At 42.7% G+C, this 17475-nt stretch overlaps 1 protein-coding gene across 1 annotated transcript in view; it reads right to left on the reverse strand.

Moving 5' to 3' along the window:
• EDIL3 (EGF like repeats and discoidin domains 3) overlaps positions 1-17475 on the reverse strand; it is a 3472995-nt gene that overhangs the window by 2935017 nt on the left and 520503 nt on the right. Inside the window, exon 2 of the mRNA XM_044064145.1 lies at positions 9998-10126. Coding sequence (XP_043920080.1) covers positions 9998-10126 — 129 coding nt within the window. The remainder of the gene's footprint in view (positions 1-9997; positions 10127-17475) is intronic.

Consider the following 17475-nt stretch of genomic DNA (forward strand, 5'->3'; position numbering starts at 1 on the left):
AATCAGATAAAATGCAGTTTTTAGAGAAAAAAACAATTTTAAATTAAATGCAAACAAAAACAAAGTGAAGAGCAGACTTTTGTGGAGCCTGGAATAGTTTAAACAAAGTCTGCTCTTCACTTTTTCCCTTATAACTGTTCAAACTCTCAAAGTAATCACTCTATTCTCTTTCTAAAGCCCTGCACTTGCTCAGTTCTTATAAGGAAACACCAACTAACTAAAGCACTACACCCTCCTTGACTTCTCAATAAGTATTAGACACCCGATTGGTCCTTCCTGATCAAGTGAAAAATCAGTTCCCTTCCCTAATCTGATCAGTAAAAAAAAAAAACAGTTCCCTATACTAATCTGGTATGTCCAAGGGTCAGTTTCAAGGTTACTCTCCAGTCCAGCTGTTTAATCTGGGAATTTTGAGGCAATGTTACAATTGCCTTACAGGTTCATAGGTTCATACTAGGCTATCTGCCCGAGGGCATTTACAAGCCTAGCCCATAGTTTTGTGGCTTACGCCACCCCTTTAGTATGGGGAACTATACCCATTATTTTGCTGTGCCTCTGTCGAGCAGTGACACTGAGGTAATCCCTGGGGTATATCTGCGATCTCCCATCCATTGGTCAAGATTTCTCTTGAACAAGGCCAGCGAGGTGCTCTGCCTCACATATACCGGGATTTTATTCCACAGCATAGGGAGTCTTTGGGTGATGAATCTATCCCTCCAGCACGTCCTATTAATAGCCGTGTTGAGGTTTAAGTCTCCCACCCTTGTGGCTCTGACGGATCTAGATTTTTTGAGGTGAAGCATATTCATCAAATCTGGGTTTGACATGGCCTTGTATGTTAGGCAAAGGTCACCTCTGAGCAAGCGGTAAGCGACTGAATAGAGCTGGAGTTCTTTCAGTCGGGCAGCATAGGACAGATGTTTGAGACCCTTTATCCTTTTGCTGAGGAACTTTTGTGGCCTCTCCAGCTGCTGCAAGTGTCGGGTCAGATACATTCCGAATGGGGCATTGTACTCAATCATTGGTCTGATGAGTGATGAGTATAGGGAGACTATGACCTCCCTTGATCTAGATGAGAATCCCTTCATGATAAGGTGGGCAATGTAGAAGGTCTTCCTAACTACTTTAGCTACATGGGTGTCGAATGACAGACTACTATCAACCTGGGTCCCCAGGTCCCTGATAACTTCTTCTGTGCTCAGTGGATTGCCACCTATTTGGTAGCTAGGGGTAACCTTGTTTTTCCCGAAGGGTATGACTATGCATTTTTTGGCATTTAACTTTAGGCCATGGCTCTGGCACCAGTTATCCGTTTCTGTGAGACCCTTCTGAAGGATATCTGTGTCAGATGTGTTTTCTACTATGGCGCCCAGTTTTCAGTCATCTGCAAACTTTGTCAGCCATAACCCTCCTGTGTTTGCTTGTACTTCGGAAAAGTAGATGCCAAACAAGAGTGGGCCCAGGGCTGAGCCCTGTGGTACACCACTTTTGACAGGCTTTGAGTCTGACATGGCGCCAGCAACTCTGACCCTGTGGGTTCTGTAACTCAGCCAGTTTGCAACCCATCTTGTGATGTATGGGTTAACATTTAAGCTGATGAGTTTTTCAATGATACCCGAGTGGGGTATTGTATCGAAGGCCTTCGCCAGATCGAGGTAGGCTGTATGGACTGCCTTTCCCTCATCAATGGCTTTGGTGACTGTTTCAAAAAAGTCAACCAAGTTTAGAAGGCATGATCTGCCTTTGACAAAGCCAAACTGGGATGGATCCAAAGTCTGCAAATTCCCTATGTCTTTATTTATGAGGTCCATTATGATCCTCTCCATGGCTTTGCAGATAAGGCTTGTCAAGCTAATGGGCCGGTAATTTCCAGGGTCGGTGGAGGCACCGCCTTTGTGAAGTGGGACCACAGTTGCAGTGCGCCACTCCTGGGTACGTATCCAGAGGTAAGACTATGATTAAACAGCTGTCCTAGCTGTGGGTTTAATTCCTCGTTGAGTTCGTGGAGCACACAGCCGGGGACACCATCAGGTCCCATGGATGCTGTGTTTTTGCTTTGGAGAGAGCAGTTCTCACTTGGGCGTTGGAGATGTTTGGGGGCTGCAATCGCTTGGTATAGATATCTCTCCTTTTGGGAGAGAAGTTTGCACTGAACCTGTCAGCCAGTATGTTGGCAATGTCTGTAGGATCAGTAATCTTCACATCATTTTGAACTAGTTCTGAGCATATCTGGGAGTTTCCTCCCAGGTTTCTAACATAGTTAAAGAAGGCCTTATGATTGTCTTTTGAGTCTTTAGCTATTTTTCTCTCAAAATTTGCTTTGGATGATTTTATGAGAGCTCTTAGTTTTTACTTATAGTGATCAAGGGTGTCTTACCTTTTAAGGATTTTGCTCTATCTTGTAGTAGCTTCCTCCTTTTGTTGTAGAGTTTGTTTATGGCTGGGGTCCACCAGACTGGACGCTTGCCTTTGGTACAAAGAGTCTTTGTTTTGCTTGGGATTGCCTTATCCATGCAGTCCTGCAGGTGCTGGTAGAAGGCATTTGTAAGTGATTCAGCGGCTTGTGTACTGTTTTCCCGCTCGGGGCCTTAAAGGAGACCACACTAGTCTTTAGAAGTGTGAAGTCGGCTTCGAGAAGTTCTTTACTGTGGTCTTTTTATTTCAGGTGGGGTGGGATGAGGACCTCCAGCGAGATTAGTTTGTGATCTGATCTCACCAGTGAGGGGTATACTTCTGGTGTTGAACATTGTGCTCCCATGTTCGTGATGATGAGATCAAGTATGTTTTCTCCTCTTATGGGGATGGTGACTAGTTGTTCCATGGCATTTGAGTTTATGAATTCCAGGAACTTTTGGGCTAGGGTGTTTGGGCTTGAGTAGTGTTCCCAGTCTATATTAGGGTAATTGAAGTCACCTAGTATGATGGTGTTTGGTGATACATTTATCCCCTCTAGTGTTTTCAGGAAGGCCATGTGAGGTTCCTGAGTTTGTGAGGGTGGCCTGTAACATGCTACAATTTGCAGAGCAGTCTTGCCTATGGTTAATTGCACCTGGATGGTCTCCGATGCATCGTGCGTTGCCACCAGTCTTGAGGTGTGGGTGTCCTTGATGAATATGGATACCCCTCCTTTCTTGGTATTGTCCGGATTTTGGGGCCGGAACGCATGATAAGAGGTAAAACCTGATAGTGCTGGGGTGCTCTCAGGAGCCTTGAACCAGGTTTCTGTCACTGCACAGACATCGATGTTCTCCATACTGAGAAGGGCCTCGAGTGCGTGCATTTTGAGATTTAGACTTCTGGCATTGAGCAGCATTACCCTTAGTTTTTTCCTTTTTGTGTTCTAGGGTGGTAGGTTTAGAATTTGAGCCTTGCCTAAAAAGGCACTATGGGGGGGTTGGCAAGAGCCTTTGCCAATATCCGGAATCCCAGGGTGACAGGTGCAAGCCCTCATGCGGCAGCGTGGCTTGTCCAGCATGTCATCCCAGGCAGACAGACATTGGATCCCCTTTGAATGACACCAGAGTTTAAGCCAATTGTTAAAGCTGATCATCTTATCTCTGTATTGTGGCATCATTCTTGGTGAAGGTAGGATACTGCTCAAGGTCAGGGTCATACCTGCCTGGGCTACATAATCAGAGAGCTCCTCAATGTCTCTTTTCATGTAGTCCAAGGAGGTACGTCTCAGGTCGTTTACACCAGCGTGGACAATGACTGAGTCGATTTGTACCTGCTGTTGAGAGACCTGAGTGCTTGCGTTATGTGGCGGATTCTAGCGCCCGACAGGCAGCTTACTGTGACCTTCTCCTTACTCAGTATGGTGAGCGGGACGTCAGTGTGTCTGACTATGGAGTCACCAATGACTAGTGTGTCTGGCATTGTGTTTGGCCTTAAGGGCTGTGACTGTTTGACACTCTGACTGTGAGGTCTATGTGTTGCAGGTGTTGTGTTCTGAGGTGGTGGTTGTTTGGGTGTCTGCTTTGGTGGCCTCTGCTGTTTTGGTAGATTTTTGATCAGAGCCCAGTATGTCTTTGTGTGTTTATGTGTATGATTTGAGGTTGTGATGGTACTATGTGAGACTGGGTCTATAGTGTGTGTGGTAACCTTCTCCTCCTGACTGGTCTTGCCAGTCCTATGTTGAGAGAGCTCAGCCTCCAGTTTGGCCATATAGTTGCATCTCTCACATGTATTTGTGTTTTGTGGGAGGAGGAGAGGGTTGTCTGTGTACATGAGGCAATTGTAACATTGCCTCAATATTCCCAGGTTCACCAGCTGAGCAGGAGAGGACACTAGCAACTGATCCCTCGACATGCTAGAAGGACTAGACAAAAAAACTTTAAAAGAGATTCTGGGGGACGTGGGTGACCGAGAAATGGGGGTTTGCCTTTTTGGGGTGCTATGTATAAGAGTGCTGTATCAAGGTAATAAGTACTGTAGGAGCAAGTGCTAGGTTTAACAGATAGAGAAAAGTCTACTTGGAGTCAAGTAGAGATGATCTTTTTAGATATTAGAGAAAGTGTTAGTAACAGGGATGCTTAAAGGTAAGATTGAAAAGAATGCACTCTGCAGTGTGCACTAGAGAAGTTAGATATGAAAGTAGGTAACTTGAGTTTTACCTGTTTAAAAAGTTAAGGTTTAGTGGAGAGTTACTATTTTTAAAACAGCAAGATGGACTGAAAGGGGTGGTTACTTTTGTATTTTGGTACTATGAAATACTGTAGGATGGCCAATAAATTTAAATAATTGAAGGGGTGGGATTTCAAAAGTGATGGTTTTGTGATTACTCACATAAGCCAGTGAAAGTAGAGAGAAATGAGATATATGGTCAGATTAACATAAGAGGCGGGCAACTAGAAAGACAGTGGTATTTAACAAGACAACTTAAATGGGTGTGAGGGAGGGAAAAGGGAAAAAATTCTGCCTGACTCAGAACAGAGAAAGCTGTGGTCTCTTCTGAAGTTTTAATATGCTGTTAAAACAGAATGCAAGCAAAACACAAGGTAAAGAAAACAAACTACAGTATTCAAAATATAGAAAGGCAATACAGAAATACAAAAAATAACAGCAAACTAACCTTTCCTTCACAGCAAAGTGTAGCAGAGTACACAGACAACCCTCTCCTCCTTCCACCAACTCTAATACATGTGAGAGATGCAGTTACACAGTCAAACTGGAAGCAGAGCTCTCTCAACCCAAGACTGGCACAGTCAGACAGGAGGAAAAGGTAACCACCCACACCACAAATCCAGTCTCACACAGACCTATTGCATCTGCATACCCAACACAAACACATACTCGGAGGCTCTAAATAAAAATCTGCCTAATCAGCAAAGACCTCCTAAGCAGATATCCAAGCAAAAGCCACCCCTCAACAATACCCACAAATCACATATCTCACAAAATCAGTGTGCCTCACAGTCACAGACCATAAGGCCAAGCAACACACCAAGTACACTTGTTATAGGGGACTCTATTGTCCGGCACACTGACGTCCCACTCACCAGAATGAACAAGAAGAAGGTCACTGTAAGCTGCCTGTTGGGTGCCAGGATCTGCCACATAACGCAAGCACTCGGGTCACTCCAAAGCAAGTACAAGTATGACTCCGTCATTGTCCATCCTGGTGTGAATGACCTGAGACGTACCTCCCTGGACTACATGAAAAAAGACAGAGGAGCTCTCTGACCATGTATCCCAGGCTGGTATGTCCCTGACCTTGAGTAGCATCTTGCCCTCACCAAGAATGATGCCACAGTATAAAGACAAAATGATCAGTTTCAACAATTGGCTAAAGTATTGGTGTCATTCAAAAGGGATCCAGTGTCTGTCAACCTGGGATGACATGCTCGACAAGCCATGTTGCTTTGCTAGGGATGGCTTGCACCTGTCACCCTTAGGCTTTCGTATACTGGCCAAGGCTCTTGCCACCCCCATAGTGCCTTTTTATGGCAAGGCTCAAAGGACAAACCCACCTCCACAGACAACCCAAAGATAAAAAAACTAAAGGTAATGCTACTCAATGCCAGAAGTCTAAACCTCAAGATGCACGCACTCGAGACTCTCCTCAGTATGGAGAAAATAGATGTCTGTGCAGTAACAGAAACCTGGTTCAAGGCTCCTGAGAGCACCCCAGCACTACCAGGTTATAACTCATACCATGCGTTTCAGCCCCAAACTCGGACCGAAGCACAAAAGGAGGGGGAGTATCTATATTCATCAAAGATACCTACACCTCCAGGTTAGTCGCACTGCACGAAGCATCGGAAACCATCCATGTGCAACTAACAGCGGGCAAAACTGCCTTTCAGTTTGTAGCCTGCTACAGAACACCCTCCCTATTACAGGAACCCCACTTGGCATTCCTGAGAACACTGGAGAATATGAAGGTCTCTCCAAACACTATGTTATTGGGTGACTTCAACTACCCAAACATTGACTGGGAAAACTACTCAAGCCCAAACACCCTCGCCCAACGGTTCCTTGAATTTATAAACTCTAACACAATGGAACAACTGGTCACCACTCCCACAAGAAGGAACAACATATTGGACCTGGTCATCACCAACATGGGGACTCTATGTTCCACACCAGAGGTAAACCCCTCATTGGTAAGATCAGACCATAAACAAATTTCCCTGGACATCCATATCCCGTCCCCACCCCCAGCCAAGGAAATCACTGTAAAGAATTTCTCCAAAGCCAACTTTGCACTTCTCAAGACTGAGGTGGAATTCTTCAAAGCCCCTGGGACAGAGGATAATACAGCCCAATCCACAGATTCCTTTACAAATGCATTCTATGAGCACCTGCAGGAATGCATGGATCGTGCTATCCCAAATAAAACCAAGACTCACTCCTCCAAAAACAGGAGACCTGTCTGGTGGACCCCAGTCATAAATAAGCTATACAACAGAAGGAGGAAGCCACTACATGACAGAGCAAAATCCCAAAAAGGGAAGGCATCTCTGATCAGTATTAGCAAGAAACTTCGATCCCTCATAAAATCATCGAAGGCCAGTTTCGAAAGAAAAATTGCCCTAGACACTAAGGGCTTCTTTAGTTATGTCAGAAACATGGGCGGAAACTCCAAGATATGCTCTGAATTGTTGCATAACGGTACAAAATATACCGAACCTGCAGACATAGCCAACTTCCTGGCAGACAGATTCAGTGCAAACTTCTCCCCCCCCTTCCCCCGAAAGGAGCAAATGCCTATCCCAACTGAATGTAACCTCCCTGACATCACAGATGCACAGGTGAAAGCTGCCCTCTCCAAAGCAAAAAAGACAGTATCTATGGGACCGGACGGTGTCCCAGGCTGTGTCTTACACGAGCTCCAAGAAGAACTGATCCCTCACATTAAGTCACTATTCAAACTTAGCCTTACTACAGGATATGTACCCAAAGAATTGCGTACAGCTACAGTGGTCCCACTCCACAAAGGTGGTGCCACAACGGACCCTGGAAACTATCGCCCCATAAGCCTGACTAGTATGGTCTGTAAAGCTATGGAGCGTATTATCATGGAACTCATAAACAAAGACATTGGGAGCCGCCAGACACTGGACCCTACCCAATTTGGCTTTGTTAAGGGCAAATCTTGCCTCATAAGCCATAGATGAGGGCAAGGTAGTCCACACAGCCTACCTGGACCTCGCAAAAGCCTTCGACACAATACCCCACTCGGGCATCATAAATAAGCTTACCAGCTTAAATATCAACCCCTATATCACAAGATGGGTTGCAAACTGGCTCAGAGATAGAACCCACATGGTCAGAATCATAGGTGCCATGTCCGAATCCAAACCAGTTACAAGTGGCATCCCACAGGGCTCAGTTCTGGGACCTCTCTTGTTCGGTATATACTTCTCTGAGGTTCAGGCTAACACGGGGGGGTTATGGCTGACAAAGTTTGCAGATGACTGCAAACTGGGGGCCATAATCGAATCTCCAGCTGACACAAGCGTCCTCCAAAAGGGTCTCACAGAGACGGATGCTTGGTACCAGAACCACGGCCTCAAGCTAAATGCTAAAAAGTTGATTTTCCTCGCAACAATCTGTTCCGTAAATGCTAAAAAGTGCATAGTCATCCCCTTTGGGAAAATCAAGGTGCCGACAAATTACCACATAGGTGGTAATCCATTAAGTACGGAAGAAGTAATTCGAGATTTGGGGACCAACGTAGATAGTAATCTCTCCTTTGATAATCACATTGCCAAAGTGGTTAGAAAGACCTTCTATATAGCCTATCTTATCACAAAAGGGTTTGCATCTAGATCAAGAGAGGTCATTGTGCCCCTCTACTCGTCACTCATCAGGCCCATAATTGAATACAATGCCCCTTTTGGGATGTACCTTACCCGACACCTCCAGCAACTGGAGAGACCCCAAAAGTATCTCACCAAGAGGATCATGGGCTACAAACAGATGTCCTATGCAGCTCGACTAAAGAAACTCCAGCTCTACTCAGTTGCTTACCGCCTACTCAGAGGAGATCTATGCCTGACGTACAAAGCCATGTCAAACCCAGAATTAATGGACATGCTCCACCTCAAAAAATCCAAGTCCCTTAGAGCTACACGCTCCAGGGACCTAAACCTCAGCACAAAAATAAATAGGGCATGCTGGAGGGACAGATTAATTTCCCAGAGGCTCCCCTCATGCTGGAATAGAATCCCAATTCATGTTAGACATAGCCCCTCGCTCACCCTCTTCAAGCGAAATTTGGATGCGTGGATGGGAAATCGCAAATTCACCCCTGGGATTTCTCCTATGTCCCTGCTAGACAGAGGCACAGTAAACTAATCTTAAAAGGGTACCTTCTGTGACCTACTTTACAGAGGCACAGTAGGCTAATCTAATAGGGAGGCGGAAGCCAAATACACTCTGGCTAGGCTTATAAATGCCCTAGGGCAGATAGCCTAGTATCTACCTATGAACCTAATTCATGTTAGACATAGCCCCTCACTGACCCTCCAAGCGAAATCTGGACATGTGGATGGGAAATCGCAAATTCACCCCGGGATCTCTTCTCTGTCCCTGCTTGACAGAGGCACAGTGAACTAATCTTAAAGGGCTACCTTCTGTGACCTACTATAGAGAGGCACAGTCGGCTAATCTAATAGGGAGGCGAAAGCCAAATACACTTTGGCTAGGCTTATAACTGCTCCAGGGCAGATTAACCTAGTATCTACCTATGAGCCTATGAAGATCAAACGTCTGAATCCATAACCACCGAACACACTTTAATGAATGCGCTCTATTCAGTAGCATACCGCCTGCTCAGAGGTGATCTCTGCCTGACGTACAAGGCCATGTCAAATCAGGATCTGATGGACATGCTCCACCTTAAAAAATCCAAATTCATCAGGACCACGAGAGTTAAAGACTTAAACCTTGGCACAAGTATGAATAAGACATGCTGGAGGGATAGATTCATAACCCAGAGGCTTCCCATGCTTTGGAACAAGATCCCAGTTCATATTAGGCAGAGCCCCTCACTGACTCTCTTCAAGAGAAATCTTGATTAGTGGATGGGAGATCGTAAGTTTACCCCAGGGGTCACATCTGTGTCACTGCTCGACAGGGGCACAGTAAACTAATTCTATTATATAAGGGGACCTTCATTGTGTCACTACTAGACAGAGGCACAGTATTCTAAATTTATTCTGTACATTTTTTGTACCATTTCCTGGGGTGGCAAAAGCCACATCACTATGGCTAGGCTTACAAATGCCCCAGGGAAGATAGCCTAGTACTATACTATGAAACTATGAAACTATCACACTAGTTATTTTTCGCAAAGCAGACACACATTACAACACATTAACACCAACACAAGGACATGAAAACAAGTGCACACAAACAATGATACAACTGAAGAAATGGCTTCCTATCACAGCTTCACCATGTAATTTTAACAGTTTGCTAGAGATCAAGGAGAGCTCATAAAACAGACATCTAGTAAAGCATTGTTGCTATCATCCATGCTTGCACTTACCAACCTCCACAACACTAGAACAGTTGACACCTGTGAAGCCAGTGGGACACTCACATGAAAAAGGCTCGTCTGACAGCCCAGCCAGGCAGGTAGCACCATTCTCACAAGGATTAGACTCACACCCATCCCCTAAGGAAGGAAACAAAAAAAAGACATTGTTATTTTGTTTTAATCTTCATAAACTCAGACAAAAGAGCATACAACAATTTTGTTTCAGATGGCACAAAGGGATATAGCATTAAAGTCTACATACATGGCAGAACAGCACAACAAACTTCTGTTCAAAGACATACACTAAGTTAACCATAGTCACTGTTATCCTTTCATTACGGAGAACACCTAGAAATGCAAGGATGACAGTAAGAAAAGATTAAGTTAACGGCATTAAAGCACAATTCCCATATTACACAGATGGTGAGTTCCTACTGCACCCGCAGTGATCAAAAGCAATATTCAAGTACTTCCTCATTAAACAAAACAAGCAGTCAGTAACAAAGGAGGGACAATCATTAATTCATTAAATTCAGCTTTTAAACCTTTAAGCATGGTTATTCCAGGATCTATTGGTTTTTGCTGTAATGCTGAAACAACCAGTTCCTACGGAGGCATTCATGTCACCATCTGCAATACTAATTCAGTTCATAAGCACCATAACTAGCAATCCTCTTCAACAGTGGATGTGAAATGAGTTGAGGAAAAAAGTCTCATTGTGGAGTGGTAAAGATGACATCTGTACTTGACAAATACTGTACATGGTAGGATATACTCCTGTATTATGCAAAAAATATTACTTGAATACCACTGTCACAACGGTTTCCAGTGCTACCTATTTCATCTCATTCTCCCACTCATTTCGAAGTGATCAGTAGCTCAGAAATGCCACCATGATCTAACATGTCATTTTTAAAGTTTCATTCTCCTCATGCTGCCTCTTATAATAACCAGAATTCACTCATTTAAAAATAAAGTACCCTTCCTTCCTCCAATTCATGCCAGTCCCAAACACAAGACTCTTATCTGTCATGTCCATTAAATTCACAAACATGCTAACTGCAGTGGCATACATATCTATCTGAAACATTGATTCTGTGACTCTATGGTATGAAAGGATGTCTCATAATGCTAACTCTAACCCCCTCTACTGCCCACCCAGTCTTCCAGGTCTCGGTACAGTATACGCATAAACCTGGTCTTCTCCCTTCCTTTTTCTATGTCCTGCAGTCACAGTCTCTTATAAAACTTCAACATTAATTTGCACACTCATTTGCCTTTCATCTCCTTCCTGGGAAAACAATGCTTCCAGAATTTTATCTTTTCTCATGTTCCAAAATCCACAATTGTCAAGGCCAGAATCTGCTCATGTGCCCAAATCAGGAGCGGCCTTAAGTCAACTGGCTCCCTAGGCAATAGGGCTCGATGGTGCCCACCACCACACTACCTGGTGCCCCCATCCTGGTCTACCTACACCAAATAAATACTGGAAAAGCACCCCTACCAGAGCGGCGCCCTAGGCGGCCGCCTAGTTGGCCTATGCCTAAGGCCAGCTATGGCCCAAATGGCTAGACATTAGTGGGTACATAGAGCATTAGGGGCACAGCAGACCCCATATCCCACCATCAGGCACTCATGCTTGCTTCCGAGCTCTGCACAGATTAGATGTACTCCCTAGAATTAAATGCAGTTATTGACAAAGTTTACTTCATGAGAATAAATTAAAGGACACTTCAGTTCACCAATAAAACAAACACACTATGCTTTAAAGGCTTATTCATTTCCACTGCATCAAAAATCAGGTCTCCAGCAGACAGCTAATAATACAATTGTAGTAACTAGCTTTCCTCTTTCTTCCAAGTGGTTCAATATCCAGACCAATTCTAGACTGAAGGGAGTTGACCAGAAATGGAAAGAAATAAAGTAAAAAAATGCCCATGTCTTGGGGAATAATACATACATTTATTAAACAAAGGCTAAATCACATACATTCACCTTAAAACGGGATGCATAGTAGCTTGCTCATATATCTTCTACAGACACAGGCACATTTTTTGTGGTATTAAATGCATTTCAGTTCTGATGACAGGAACGATATCAATTAAGCCCACATCCTGAAAAGATCTACTAAAACTATTTAAGAGAAAAACCTGAGATAAACCGCTAACTAGGAATAGCAGGCTAACAGATTGGGAGAAATATGCAAACAAGCATGCATTTTACAGAAGCATAAATCATGCCACTTAATTCATTGAGCAATTTTCATGCAAACCATGAATTTTCTCATACCAGCCCACTGGATCAGTGGCACAGCATAGATCTCAACTGTCTGGAAATTTGCAGGATGCCCAGATTTTTACCTCATTTTTTGGTCAGTTCGTCATAAAACCTACAGTTTTCTAGCTAATAATTGAAAACTGAAGTCACTAAATAATGACAGATATTTTACATTTCATACCCTTCAGAAAATGCATGCATATGCAAAACCTGCTATTCCAGCAATGTTCAAAACTTGCAAAATGCCCTTGCTAAATGTCTCCTAGTAGTATAAATACCACCTTGATTGTCCCCTGAAAAGAACCCACTAGCCTAGTGGAACTAACCTGGTCAACAAAGGACAAATAAATAAAAATAAATAAATACGATACAGTTTTAAGGCAAGTTAGTCTTGCAGCCACCAGTATCTTGCTAATACCCACCCTTAGGCTGCACCCCATTTCTCAGGGAGGGTTAGGACAGTTAATCCTTAGGCTAAGTTGAAGACACCAATCCAGTCATCCAAGATCCAGCTGAAGAAGGATGCTGCATCACACTGCTTATCCTGCAGGAGCAGTTTATTCAAGAGGTGGGTTGGTGTTGCACAATGAATGTGTCTCCTCAATGCATTCCATGTATCTTACTACACATTTTCACATTTAATTTGAGCTCATTTTCAGTAAAATTGTTATTAAATATAGCATTTGTTTCTGAAAGGTACAAGTGTCAAATGAGGTCTTTACAATAACAGCCAGTATGCAGTCATCTGCAAACTAAATCAGAGGTTCTGGTTCTCAGTTTGGAGATCAGAAGTAAATGCCCGAAAGGAGGGGTATGAGCCCTAGGGTAGTCCGCTGGTTATCTTCAAACTTTTGGAAGAAGCAACTGCCACATGAACTGTGGGGGTTCTGCCTTTTCACCAGTATCCTAACCATCTTAATATAAAAGGATCTACATTTAAAGCATTTAGCTCATATCGCCCACATAGGGTATGGTGTCAAAGCTTTGGATAGGTCAAGATATGCTAGTCTGGACAGTATGACCCCTGCCAGCAGCCTATTTTACCCTCCCGATGAGCTAGCATGATTTAATAGACAGAATGCTTCTTTGAAGAAGCTGAACTCTTGGAGGTCTAGCCTAATATGATTTTTGATAACATAATTAATGAGACTGGTTATGATGCACTTCATACTAATATGCTAGTCTTTATATTTACTGCTCACATACATGCTGTTCCTGTAAACGTGAATGCGTTTAGTGCTATGACTTGCTATTTTTACTATTTTACTATTTTTACTATGTATACTTCCTAAAGGGACTGGAAAGTGCTTCTGCTGAGTTGTTCATGTAAACGCGAATGCGTTCCATTGTTTTATGCTGATTTGTGTGGGGGTTGCTCCAACATTAGTCTCAATATTATTAGCTATACACTCATGTAGTTGAAGTGTACTGTTCACCATCTGTATGCATATCCTTATGTGTTAAACCTCCTATATGTTAAGTTGCTCTGCTTACCAGTTGCATAACCTGCATTTTTCTACATTTTGACTCTGAATTGCATCCCTGTATGTCAATATTGTATTCTAACACTATCTTTTTGTCCTCTTTCCCTCCTATACCAGCTATCCCCTCAACGACCCTGTGTTTTTGCCTGGGTTGTATCCCTCTATTTTCACTACTAAGGTGTTCTCCGCAGACTACCCTTGGACTCGATCAGGACATTGTCTTCTCCTGCCACCCTCTACCTCCAGATAACAAGAGAGTATGTCTACCTAGTCATGCTATATTAAATTTTAACCAAATGTTCCTGCTAAGCTTTCAGATTGCCACTAGCTAAGCAGCCAGCAGCTACCCTTCCCTCATTCCTTCATTTCACCTCACAATCTCCTTGGATGGCTACATAGGTTATCCTCTCTCCCCCATTTTAGTACAGCTCTACGCCTGGTAGCTCCCTTGTTTGCTTATTGCACTACCACTGTTGCCCACTAGAGGTCACCCTTTCCTCATCTCTATTTGGGATATTAGTACTGATTTCTACCTTACACTTTTCTTCTCACTTTCCTACCCTAATCCTTTTCCTCCTTTTAATACTCTGTCTTATCCTCTCCTCCTAGGCTACTTTCTCTTGCCTTGATTCCCCCTACCTTCTCTGATACTTTTTCCCTTCTCCTCTGGTCTACTCTGTATGCCCCGCTCCGCTCCCCTCCCTACCCCCAAATCCCACCCACCCCAGGGGTCCTACATTTAACTTGCCTCTAGACACACCTCTCACTACTTCTACCCTATCCTACACACAGCCTCACACATTGTGTAACACCCTTCACTTAGCCACACCTACTTACCTACTATAACCAGCCCCACCCCTCTCTCACTAAGACACCTAAACTATTACAGCCCCTACCACTTGCCCTATACTCCCACATTATATCCACCCACAACTCATCAGGAAACCCCACTTAACTTACAACTATTTTATCATGACTACAACTATCCTCCAGTCACAACTTAAATTACCTATCTCCTTCTTACTATTATTCCTTCTCATCACTACCTACTTCTTAACCTCCTATGAACACTCCATAACTGTTTCTCTCTCACTTCCCTCAAAACATACTAGTACACCTGCAACATTCCCACCTTCATCCTACTTACATACCTCCTCACAATCCATATACCTACTTGCCAAATACCACAGGCTATTACACTGCAAACTACTAAAAACTAAAACAAAGAAATTATTTGACACTCTTCTAAAACATAAACTCGAAAACTATCTTACACTACTCCATCTACTTCAAGATGGTGACATACACCCCAACCCAGGCCCTCAACCTACAACTACTAAAACACACAGAAACCATATAAAACCCCTCTTTCCTCCATCCACTACACCCTCGAACTTATTATCCTTGGCCCATCTCAATATACGTAGTATCTCTAATAAAATTAGTCAACTCCATGCCCTACTACAAGTACACAACTTTGACATACTATGCTTATCAGAAACTTGGCTAAAATCTTCTATTAAAGACATTGAAATTACCCCACCTGGATATAACATTGTTAGACTTGATCGTACCTCCAAGAAGGGAGGTGGAGTAGCTATCCTATATAAAACTAACCTGAAGCTTACTCTTCTTGACCTTGCCCTTACCCAAAACAATAATGCTGAAATAATCTGCTCCAGAATTCAAATTAACACTACTAAAGCAATAAACATCATTTGTGCATACCTCCCCCCTGGAAATAACATCCCCACTTTAGAACAACTTCTTGAACAACTCTCCAATAACCTCCCTCAAGAAACACTATTCCTTGGGGACTTTAACATTGATTGGAAATCTTGTAATAATGCTAACCCTACTTCCCATATAAACCTTTATGGTTTCAAACAACTAATTGATAGTCCCACTAGAATAAATAAAACGAGCAAAAAAGAAACCACCTTAGACTGGGTTCTTACAAACTCCCCCTTAAAAACCTACCAAGCTGGCATTCTTCCTGATGACCTTAGCGATCACTCCCTCACCTATGTCATTAGAGCTAAAACTCAACAAAACTTACCTACCTCACATAGAACACTGTATTCAAAGAAACAATTTAATCGTGAACGGTTTCAAACAGAACTTTCACAATACAACTGGACCCCTCTAAAACACCTCTCTCTCAACGATGCCATTGAACATTTCAACTCAGCATTCCTTACAATCTTAAATCACCATGCCCCAAGTCGTACCATTAGAATAAAGACCAAAACAGCACCTTGGCTAACCTCAAATACTAAACAAAAAATTATACTCAGAAATAAATCTTGGAAAAAATGGCGTTCCTCTAGAAACCCAACAGATTATCAAACCTTTAGAGAGCTGAGAAACAATACCAAAAAAGCTATTATTTCAGATAAAAAGAATTACTACTTTGAACTTCAGCAATCCACCAAAAAAGAACCAAAAAAGTTCTGGTCTACTATCAATAATCTACTTACCCCAGGCAAAGTAGTTACACCCAACCCACAGAATTTAGACCCTGATAATCCCTCTTTAATAGCCAATAACTTCAATACCTTCTTTACTACTTCCATACAAAGTCTAGCTAACCACTTATCTCCTGATGCTTCCCAACTGCTCTTAAGTAACATCAACAACTCCCTTCTTCCCCTTCAATTTCAACCCATACCCACCTCCTACATACAATCTCTTTTACAAAAACTTAAACCCACTACCCCCTCAGCAGATAAGCTTCCTGCTGAATTCCTTCAAGTAGCAGCTAAAGCTATTGCCTACCCTGTTTCTATCCTAATAAACAGATCCATAAAAGAAAGTACTTTTCCAGCAATCTGGAATATATCACACATCATACCCTTACACAAAGGAGGCAAATCCACTGACCTTTCTAACTTTCGCCCTATAGCACTATTATCTCCACTAGCTAAAATCATGGAAAAATGTATACACAAACAATTACTTAACCATCTCCTTCATAACAACCTACTAGCAAACACTCAACATGGATTTAGACCCTCACATAGTACTACCACTGCACTACTTTCTTTTACCAACACCATCAACTGTAACCGTAACAACAACAAACTAACCTCTTCTCTTTTCCTAGACCTGTCAAAGGCCTTCGACATGGTCAACCATACACTTCTTCTACACATATTAAAATCCCTTACCTTGGATTTCTCTTCCTTAACCTGGTTCTCATCCTATCTTGAAAACTGACAACAAGCAGTACTCTGGAAAAATTCTCTATCTGCTCTACTACCTATCTCTTTAGGAGTACCTCAAGGATCAATATTAGGTCCACTCTTATTCTCCATCTTTATTAATGATCTTCAATCATCTATCCAAAACACTACCTGTATACAATATGCAGATGATTCTACCATTATTTGCACAGCTTCCACCCAATCTGAACTCCAGTCACTCACACAATCTACCTTTTCTACTGTCGAACAGTGGTTCTCAAAAAGATGTCTTCTCCTCAACTCCAAGAAAACAAAACTATTACTATTCTCACCTACCCACAAATCTTCTCACCTACCCACAAATCTTCTCAACTAAACTTTACTATTACTGCAAGTGATAATTCCCTCATCTCCCCAGACTCCACTACCAAACTGCTTGGTGTTACTATTGATAATAATCTTAACTATGATTGTCACATCAATAACACTATAAAAGCAGTTAATAAAAAGATTGGTTCACTGTACAGAATCAAACCCTTCC

This window comes from Protopterus annectens, chromosome 2.part2, assembly GCF_019279795.1.
Source record: "Protopterus annectens isolate FY-2018-M chromosome 2.part2, PAN1.0, whole genome shotgun sequence".
NCBI lineage: Eukaryota > Metazoa > Chordata > Ceratodontiformes > Protopteridae > Protopterus > Protopterus annectens.